Consider the following 10703-nt stretch of genomic DNA (forward strand, 5'->3'; position numbering starts at 1 on the left):
CTCGGTTTTCTCATCTCTAAAATGGACACATCTCTAAATGGCTGTTTTTAAAATTGGACAAGAGAACAGAGGTGAAAAGCTCTGTAAACTATAAAGTATTTTGCAAATAAAAGGTGTAAGTGCTCAGGTTTAATGGCTTTTTCTTGGGGCCTTGAATCAGCTGGGAGACATCCCAAGGGCTGTGACCTGGTTGTGCCCACAAGGTCCCGCTGGATCATACTCCCCTGCCAGCTTCCTCTGTTTCCCTGCCTTGGGAGCTCTTGTAGGGCATGCACTCAAGAGCTGAACCCTGGACCTTCCAGACTGTCCTAGCACCTAGCTACTCAAAATGTGGTCCATGGGTCGGCAGCATCCACATCACCTGGCAGCTTGTTTGAAATGTAAAATTCCTGAGCCCCAGCCCAGACTCACTGTGTCTGAAACTCTGGAGGTGAGGCTTAGCGATCTGTCATAACAAATTCCCCAGGGGATTCTGATGCACCTAAGTTCAAGCACTGCAGCGTTAGAATACCAAAACCCTCTTTTCTCTCCAAAATAAACGTAGGAGGTGCTTTCATCTAAACGCAGTAAATGTTTCTTCTTTGTTCTGTAGGCTTGAATGTTTCTGACTTTGGTTGCCAGAATTAGCTTATTGTTGGCCTAGGGAAGAGGAAGCACCACCCTACACGTATATACACCCACCACTCGTAAACCATAGCCTGATGACACTCAGTGAATTTCCAAGATGACTGGTTGTGCTTTCATGGGGGCTTCATTTGCCGTTTGGGGGGGAGCCTGGGGGCCTGTGCTTTTGTGAATGGATTTTATCTTCCTGTGGGTGGATCTTGTGTGGACTGTGGAGAACCTGAAGTAAATTCAGAAAGAGGAACGGCCCTGGATAGGTGCCTTGGGGACCATTCGGGGACATGAGCTTCTGTGGATTTCCTTATATGTAAGCCTGGCAAAGCACTTGGCCCCACAGGTGTGAGCTTGCATTCAGGGACAGGCGGACTGACAAGAGAAGGTGACTAGGGCCGAATTCTGATTCACTGGGCTCTGGGCAGAGTTTTGGGATCATGGACTTCAGCTGTTCCTTCCCCCCTTTTCTTTTTTTTTTTTTTTTTTTTTTTTTGAGACTGAGTCTGGCTCTGTCGCCCAGGCTGGAGTGCAGTGGCCGGATCTCAGCTCACTGCAAGCTCCGCCTCCCGGGTTTACGCCATTCTCCTGCCTCAGCCTCCGGAGTAGCTGGGACCACAGGCGCCCGCCACCTCGCCTGGCTAGTTTTTTGTATTTTTTAGTAGAGACGGGGTTTCACCGTGTTAGCCAGGATGGTCTCGATCTCCTGACCTTGTGATCCGCCCGTCTCGGCCTCCCAAAGTGCTGGGATTACAGGCTTGAGCCACCGCGCCCGGCCCTTCCCCCCTTTTTCTTACCACCAAAACATACAAATGAAAACAAACAAACAAACAAACCCAAAACCCACAGTTGTGCATGGCCGGTGGAAATGTAAGACGGTGCAGCCACTGCGGAAAACGGTAGGGAAGTTCCTCAAAAAATTAAAAATAGAACTAACATATGATCCAGCAGTACCAATTCTGATTATGTACCCAAAAGAACTGAAAGTGGGAACTTGAACAGATCTTGGTACACTCATGTTTATAGCAGCTTTATTCACAATAGCCAAAAGGTAAAAACAATTCCAATGTCCATCAATGCATGGATAAACCAAATGTGGGTTGTGCATACCGTGGACTATTATTCAGCCTTAAAAAGGCAGAAAATTCTGACGTGTGCTACAACATGGATGAATCTTGAAGACATTATACTACATCAAATAAGCCAGACACAAAAGGACAAATACTGTCTGATTCCATTTATATGAGGTACCTAGAATAGTCAAGTTCATAGAGACAGAAATGGTGGTTGCTAGGGGCTGGGGAGTTATTATTTAATGGATACAGCTCACCTGAGATGGGGAGTTTGAGACCAGCCTGACCAACATGGTGAAACCCCGTCTCTACTAAAATGACAAAATTAGCCGGGCATGTTGGCGCATGCCTGTAATCCCAGCTACTTGGGAGGTTGAGGCAGGAGAATCACTGGAATCTGGGAGGCAGAGGTTGCGGTGACCCGAGATCGTGCCATGGCACTCCAGCCTGGGTAACAAGAGTAAAATACCATCTCAAAAAAAAAAAAAAAAAAAGTGGCTAAAATGGTAAATGTTATTTTACATGTATTTTACCACAACAAAAATAAGAAGCACCTCCCTCCACCACCATCACTGGAATTCTAGGCCAGTGCCCTGAAGAGGACGGAAGAGGTGAGTCAGAGACTGGGAGTCCCTGTTTTCTGGGAACTGAGAGGTTGGGAGCTGAGTCTCAGGCAGAGACTGTATGTGGCAGGGAGGTGGGATGTGGAGCAAGAAGACCTGGATTCTAGCAGCAACCCTTCTTCCTTCCTCAGGCTGGCTTCAGGCAAGTCACTTGCCCTTTAGAACCGCAGTTTCCTCACCTGGAAGATGGGAAGTGTCGTTCACCTATTCATCCAAGAAGTTTTTTTGTTTTTGTTTTTGAGACGGAGTCTTGCTCTGTTACCCAGGCTGGGGTGCAGTGGCATGATCTCAGCTCACTGCAACCTCTGCCTCCCGGGTTAAAGTGATTCTCATGCCTCAGCCTCCTGAGTAGCTGGGACTACAGGTGCCCGCCACAACACCTGGCTAATTTTTGAATTTTTAGTAGAGACGGGGTTTCACCATGTTGGCCGGGCTGGCCTCGAACTCCTGACCTCAGGTGATCCACCTGCCTCTTCCTCTCAAAGTGCTGGGATTACAAGTGTGAGCCACTGCGCCCCACCAAAACATTGTATTCTATCTTGCTCAAACTTATTCAAATATCTGGAATCGTCTTTGTTAAATTCTCAATAATAAGAACTTCTTTTTTTTGAGATGGAGTCTCACTCTGTCACCCAGGCTGGAGCGCAGTGGTGCGATCTCGACTCACCGCGTGCTCTGCCTCCCAGGTTCAAGCGGTTCTCGTGCCTTAGCCTCCTGAGTAGCTGGGATTACAGGAGCCCGCCAGCATGCCTGACTAATTTTCAGTAGAGACAGAGTTTTGCCATGTTGGCCAGGCTGGTCTCAAACTCTTGACCTTAAGTGATCTGCCCACCTCAGCCTCCCAAAATGCTAGGATTACGGGTGTGAGCCCACTGCATCTGGCCAATAAACAGGAACTTTTCACTGATTCCAATAAGATTATAATCTCTTACTCCTCCTCTTTGCTCCTGGAAAAACAATGCCCTGTTTGCATACCCATTATTTGATGTGGCCCTGATACTAACCCCCAAGGGCAGGTGTTTTTATCTCTGTTTGACAGGTGAGGAAACCTAGGCTGAGACAAGGTAAGTGACTTGCACAGTCTCTACCTGGCTGGCCTGGCGCTCACGTCCTGGGGCCTTGGCCCAGAGCTTTCCCGGAGCTCCATGGAGGAGAGGAGAGGTAGCTCCTGCTGGGTGAGCACCCAGGAGTGCAGGCTGTGCTTGTGGGAAACTGCTTTTGTTTCTTGCCAGGACTCGGTAAAATGTGGACAAGGTTGGGCCTCTTCTGGAGAGGCCCCCATGAGGGACGGTGGCCTCAGTGTAAATGGACCTAAGTAGTACATTCCTGTGAGCAAATAGGACAAATGTGAATGCCGCCTATTGCTGTGGATGAGGAGGGTGGCCGGTGCTGTCGCGTGTGGGTTAGAATTGATCTTTGCCCCATGTCTCCCTGGGAGAGCAGGCTCAGGGTGGGTACATGCTCATAAGAACCTCCAGCCTTCACTGCACTCCAGCCTGGGCGACAGAGTTAGACTCCATCTCAAAAAAAAAAAAAAAAAAAAAAAAAAAAAAAGAACCTCCAGCCTTACTTGCTACAGCAAGGGAGCATGAAAATATATAAAGGATGGGGAATAAATAGGCAAAGCCAGGGAATGGGGAGGGGAGATGTAAACTACCCTATAGTGGCTTGGTATGTGACCCATTCGGATATATTCTTTTTTTTTTTTTTTTTTAATTGAGACAGAGTCTCCTCCTATCACCCAGGCTGGAGTATAGTGGCACGATCTTGGCTCACTGCAACCTCTGCCTCCCAGGTTCAAGTGAATCCCCTGCCTCAGCCTCCCGAGTAGTTGGGATTACAGGTGTCTGCCACCATGCCCAGCTAATTTTTGTATTTTTAGTAGAGACGGGTTTTTGCCATATTGGCCAGGCTGGTCTCGAACTCCTGACCTCAAGTGATCCGCCCACCTTGGCTTCCCAAAGTGCTGGGATTACAGATGTGAGCCACCGCACCTGGGGCTCCCATTCAGATCTATTCTTCTTGTTATTTAGTTATTTATTTATAGAGACAAGGGCTTGCCATGTTGCCCAGTCTGGTCTTGAACTCTTGAGCTCGAGTGATCCTTCCACCTCCCAAAGTGCTGGGCTTACAGGTGTGAGCCATCATGTCCGACCATTCAGATACTGTAGTTGAATTGGAGTTGGTGGGCTAGTACACCTTCTAAATTAAATGAGCAAAGAATTTAGAACGGTGCCTGACACACAGTAGGTGCTACATACATGTTAGCTACTATTATAAGCCTTTCCTGCCTCTGACTTTCAGGGTCTTGCCCACCACCAGCGATGCCCAGCCCTTGGTAGAACTTGAACCACCTTCTATAAACAGGATGGCGGTGGAGAGACAGGCCCAGTCCCTGAGCCCATGAGGAGTGTGGCCCCGTCAGGCCCAAAGATGGGGAACATCACTGCAGACAACTCCTCCATGAGCTGCACCATCGACCACACCATCCACCAGACGCTGGCCCCGGTGGTCTATGTTACCGTGCTGGTGGTAGGCTTCCCGGCCAACTGCCTGTCCCTCTACTTCGGCTACCTGCAGATCAAGGCCCGGAACGAGCTGGGCGTGTACCTGTGCAACCTGACGGTGGCCGACCTCTTCTACATCTGCTCGCTGCCCTTCTGGCTGCAGTACGTGCTGCAGCACGACAACTGGTCTCACGGCGACCTGTCCTGTCAGGTGTGCGGCATCCTCCTCTACGAGAACATCTACATCAGCGTGGGCTTCCTCTGCTGCATCTCTGTGGACCGCTACCTGGCTGTGGCCCATCCCTTCCGCTTCCACCAGTTCCGGACCCTGAAGGCGGCCGTCGGCGTCAGCGTGGTCATCTGGGCCAAGGAGCTGCTGACCAGCATCTACTTCCTGATGCACGAGGAGGTCATCGAGGACGAGGACCAGCACCGCGTGTGCTTTGAGCACTACCCCATCCAGGCATGGCAGCGCGCCATCAACTACTACCGCTTCCTGGTGGGCTTCCTCTTCCCCATCTGCCTGCTGCTGGCGTCCTACCAGGGCATCCTGCGCGCCGTGCGCCGGAGCCACGGCACCCAGAAGAGCCGCAAGGACCAGATCCAGCGGCTGGTGCTCAGCACCGTGGTCATCTTCCTGGCCTGCTTCCTGCCCTACCACGTGCTGCTGCTGGTGCGCAGCGTCTGGGAGGCCAGCTGCGACTTCGCCAAGGGCGTCTTCAACGCCTACCACTTCTCCCTCCTGCTCACCAGCTTCAACTGCGTCGCCGACCCGGTGCTCTACTGCTTCGTCAGTGAGACCACCCACCGGGACCTGGCCCGCCTCCGCGGGGCCTGCCTGGCCTTCCTCACCTGCTCTAGGACCGGCCGGGCCCGGGAGGCCTACCCGCTGGGTGCCCCCGAGGCCTCCGGGAAAAGTGGGGCCCAGGGCGAGGAGCCCGAGCTGTTGACCAAGCTCCACCCGGCCTTCCAGACCCCTAACTCGCCAGGGATGGTAGGGTCTGCCACGGGTGGGTTGGCCTAGCCTGGGTCCCCCGTGGGTGGGGCCCTGTGAGGCCTGAGCCTTCAGCCCATGGGCCTCAGGGCCGGCTGCCTCCTGCTTCCCCCAGCACCAGTGCCGCTTTCTGCGGAGGCAGCGAGGCCCCATGACTCCAGAAGTCTGCTGTCCCTTGCTGAGCCCGCTGGGACGGCCGAGGGCGGGCATAAGCCCCCGTTGGCTCATGGTGTCCTCTGCTGCGGCTGCGATGTGGCCAGGCTGGGGCTGCTGGTGGGGGGAAGACAGTGAGCTGCGCTCCCTGGCCTGCTTCCCGCAGAGTTTGTGCATAGGGATTGTGAGGACTTGGCAGGTGGGAGGCTGGGTGTTCACTTGCCAGGGCCTTCCAATGCCACCGTTGTCACAGACAATGCCTGTCCAGGTGTCCCGGTGGGACCAGCGCTGGAGCCCCGCCTACAACAGGGTGGGAAGAGAAGACTGGAGGGGGAAGGAAGGCAGGAGGGGGAAGGAAGGGAGGAGGGGGAAGGAAAGGAAGAGGGGGAAGGAAAGGAGGAGGGGGAGAAGGAAGGGAGGAGGGGAGAAGGAAGGCAGGAGGGGGAAGGAAAGGAGGAGGGGGAAAAGGAAGGGAGGAGGGGAGAAGGAAGGGAGGAGGGGAGAAGGAAAGGAGGAGGGGGAGAAGGAAGGGAGGAGGGGAGAAGGAAGGGAGGGGGGGAAGGAAAGGAGGAGGGGGAGAAGGAAGGGAGGAGGGGGAAGGAAAGGAGGAGGGGGAGAAGGAAGGGAGGAAGGGGAAGGAAAGGAAGAAGGGGAAGGAAAGGAGGAGGGGGAGAAGGAAGGGAGGAGGGGAGAAGGAAGGGAGGAGGAGGAAGGAAGGGAGGAGGGGGAGAAGGAAGGGAGGAGGGGGAAGGAAAGGAAGAGGGGGAAGGAAAGGAGGAGGGGGAGAAGGAAGGGAGGAGGGGGAAGGAAAGGAAGAGGGGGAAGGAAAGGAAGAGGGGGAAGGGAAGGAGGAGGGGAGAAGGAAGGGAGGAGGGGAGAAGGAAGGGAGGAGGGGAGAAGGAAGGGAGGAGGGGAGAAGGAAGGGAGGGGGTGTTGGGTTGGGGGAGTGGGGGTAGTTATAGGCAGAGAAGGGCCCTGGCTCCAGCCACAAGAACAGGGAGAGCCACCTGCCGCTCCAGAAGACCTGCCACCTCCACAGAAATGCTGGCTCTTCAGACCTTCTGGTCAGTGGGCTGGGACCAGCTCTGACTGGGGATGTCCTCCAAGGCCTGGGACTCCAGTTCCTCAGAACCAAGAGGCTACCTGGGCTTCCTCCAAGAAGGGACCAGTGGCTAGGAGCAGAAGTTGGCATCAGTAAATATTTCTGGAATCTACCAAAGGGAGGCCCAGGTAGAACCCCTTCCTCAGTCTCCCTTCCCCTCTTCCCCCCAGCTTTTAAGAGGTTGATCCTTTGTGCTGTGTCTCTTAGCCCTTTCATCGGGGATGCCCAGAGGCAGACAGCCCAGGCTGGCGGTGCCCCAGGGAAGGGTGCTCACAGTGGTCCCAGGGATACACTTGGCTTCGACTACACAGCCCCTGATCAGATCCTTGTGGAGGGTGTCCGATGACTTGGGGAGGTTCTCTTCCCCTTCCTAGAGGAGGAAGTGACCAAGTTTGAAGGCAGCAGAAATGACCACACAGCCAAGAAGAGCCCATGCAGCTCAGCCCAAGATCTTACTGGGTCAGTGACATTGGTGGAAGCCTCCATGCCTCCTCATTCCACAGCACCTCCTCCTATGTTGACCTTAAACACCGGCTCCCCACTGACACAGACTGGGACGAGCTGAGGGCACTCTCATTTACTATCAAGAGTTGTATTTTTGTATTGTCCTCTCTTTTTGCCAAGTCTACATGTGTTGACTGTGCAATGGATTTATGTAGCCAACTTCAGTCTGCAAATAAAGCAAAGTAACTGGACACCTTGGGAGGATGCTGCAGTCCTTATGGGGTAGGGGGGTCTTCAACACCAGGGGGTCTAGAGGGTCCCTGAAGAACCAAAGGAGTCAGGAAGGGGCAGAGGTTGAACTTCTCAGGGCAAACTCAAGCAGAGCAGTTAGGGATTTGCACTTGATTACCCAGAAAATGTTCAAGAAGGACACAGCCCTCGAGTGAAGTAGAGCCTTCTCTCCCTCCACTTGAGATTCATAAAGTGCCTACAGTGTGGTGTTGCAAATTTGCTCTGTGGTTTAACTTGGTCAACTCCCTTTTGAGGATAGAGCCCAGTCATGTGGTTTGGAGAATATCACCCACTCTGTCCTTGGCCCCATGACCCTTTGTACCTGCTAGGTAGCTGCTCCCCACAGTGAGGGAGGGCTCCATCAGACCACCCCCTCCTCACTAGAGAAGATTCCCAAAGCAGAAGGGCCTGTTGCATTCATCTCTGTGGGGCTGTCCTCGGTGACGGGGCTTTGTTTGGAGAGACCCACATTTGCTGACCTGCCTCTTTAGGCTGGAGCATCTTCTCAACAGTGGCATATGCCATGTTTATCACTGAGGATTAACTGCATCATATTAAAACGTAAATTTGATCTTGGTCATTTAATCCCTCTCTGGGTCAGGCTCCTAGAGTCCTGGAGTGTTCCAGAAGAGTAAATCCTTCTTCTAAACAGCCTAAGTAAGGACAATATTGGGGATTATGACTCCTTCCTCTCCTGAGAGGATGGGTGGAAGAAAAAGTCCATCTGGTTTGGAAGGTGACAGAAGCCATTAGGATTTATTTCTTATTCACCAGAGTTGTTTAGTCAGATGAGGGCTCATCTTCCTGTTTACACACAGGGCTCATCTTCCTGTTACACACACTGGTCTGTGGGTTGGCCAGACAAGAGTGGGAGAAATTTTCAGCACGAAATACATCCCCATCTGCTGATTTCTCTGACTGTTCCAACCAAAAGAGAGCTAGACTCTGACCCTCTTGGCTCGTTGCTTTTCTGAAAAACCCGCTTCTTGTAGCTGGTGATCCTGAAGCCTCCATCCCTGGAATTCATCTGGCAAGACACTAGTCTCTGATGATACTATGATTTGAATGTCCCCTCCAAAACTCAGGCTGAAATTTCATTGCCATTGTAACTATGTGAAGAGGTGGGATCTTTAAGAGATGTTGGGTCATGGATTAATGCTGTTATGGTGGGAGAGAGTTTGTTATTGGGGGAGTTCAGTCCACTTTTTTTCTCTCTTAAGAGCTTGCTTGCCTTTCTGCTTTCTGCCATGAGATGACCCCTGCCAGATGCTGGCACCATGCTCTTGAACTTCCCAGTCTCTAGAATCATAAGCCAAAGAAATGTATGTTCTTTATAAATAACCTAGTCCATGGTATTCTGTTATAGCCATAGAAAATGGACTAAGACAGATGGCATTAATCCTGAGGTTATGATGGTGCCCAGTACTCTGGGGAAATGTTGGGATTTCAATCCCATTTGCTTTAATTCAACAACTTTCAGAAGAATACTGCTAAATTACACGTTAGATATCAGTGCTGGCATATACCAGAGAGGTCATAATATCCAGTCCCTCTCCATGAAGTTTCCTCTCTGCATTCCCCAAAAATGATAGTCCAGTCTCTCTACAAACGCCGCCAATGACACTACTACGCTTCACTACTACCCAAGACCACTCATTTCAGGGTTGGGCAGAAAACTTCATGCAAAGTCCAATGAGAGGCTGCTTTCTGGCAAGTATTTCCCAAAGTGATGGCAGTGATTCAGGATCCTTCCATCACCAGAGTCCATCATCTTGGGGTCTTCCCTTTTCACCCACACAGGTAAGGGGAAGCAGCAAAAAGAGAATCTCACAGGGGTTTTTGGCCAAGTGTGTAAATGGCAAATATCCCTGCTACTCACACTCCATTGGTCAGATCCCAGTCATGTGGCCTCAACCTAACTGCAAGGGAGGCTGGGAAAGGTAGTTTTCCTATGGATGCAGGCAGAATTGGTGAGCATCTGGCCATTCTCTGACAGGCAGCTCTTCAAGCCACCTCAACTTAACAGGTTTTTTTTTTTTTTTTTTTTTTTTTTTTTTTTTTTTTTTTGAGATAGAGCCTTGCTCTGTCACCGAGGCTGGAGTGCAGTGGCACAATCTTGGCTCATTGCAACCTCTGCTTCTCAAGTTCAACCAATTCTCCTGCCTCAGCCTCCCAAGTAGCTGGGATTACAGGCGTGTGCCACCACACCCAGCTAAATTTTGTATTTTTAGTAGAGAATAGGGTTTTGCCATGTTGGCCGGGCTGGTCTCAAACTCCTGGCCTCGAGTGATCCACCTGCCTTGGCCTCCCAAAGTTCTGGGATTACAGGCATAAGCCACCATATCCAACCCTAAACTTAAGAGGTTTTAAGCGCCCACCTTCCTGTACCTTCATCTAAACAAAATCCCCTTCTTCAAATGTGATGCCTGGAATGTGAAGTAAGACCAAGTCTGTCTGACCTGCCCCGTGGAGAACAGGCCCATTTTCCTCTCTGCTTCTTTACTTCTGGTGAGAAAGCTTATTGCTGACACACACTGAGTTCATGTGAATTGCTGGTAAGCCACATCCTCTCCACCCTGCCTAGAGGCAGTGGTTTTTTTTAATCTAAGAGTTAGACTTCATTGTGCAGCCACTGGAAGCCACATGGAGTGGGCAGGATGTAGCAGAATGCAGCGGGCTGGACCAAGTTGGGACTGGTGGTCAACAGAGCCCATGCAATGAGGGGCAAGGAACAACCTCAGAGGAATGCCTTTCCCTGCTGAGTGATGGAGGGGCCAGAGGACCTCCAGGGGACTAAGGAGCCCTGACCTGCTTAGCTGGCTCACTTGTCTTTGATCCACCTCCTGCAGGGTCTGTGTGGCTCATTCTCTCCTCTAGGTGCCAAGGTCTCCAGCCTGCCCT

At 51.8% G+C, this 10703-nt stretch overlaps 1 protein-coding gene across 6 annotated transcripts in view; it reads left to right on the top strand.

The window, feature by feature from the left end:
- The window catches only part of LOC105467553 (G protein-coupled receptor 68), a 31048-nt gene extending 24716 nt beyond the window's left edge, over positions 1-6332 (top strand). For 5 of the 6 annotated variants that reach the window (XM_011717234.2, XM_071099714.1, XM_011717233.3 and 2 more), the window contains one exon: positions 4616-6332. In XM_011717234.2, coding sequence (XP_011715536.1) covers positions 4715-5842 — 1128 coding nt within the window. In that variant the 5' untranslated portion in view covers positions 4616-4714 and the 3' untranslated portion in view covers positions 5843-6332. Of the gene's footprint in view, positions 1-1372; positions 2300-4615 lie in introns of those variants that run through there. The other variant, XM_011717235.2, reaches the window with a different exon arrangement.
- Positions 6333-10703: the final 4371 nt, after the last annotated feature.

The sequence above is a fragment of the Macaca nemestrina genome, chromosome 7 (assembly GCF_043159975.1).
Source record: "Macaca nemestrina isolate mMacNem1 chromosome 7, mMacNem.hap1, whole genome shotgun sequence".
Lineage (NCBI taxonomy): Eukaryota > Metazoa > Chordata > Mammalia > Primates > Cercopithecidae > Macaca > Macaca nemestrina.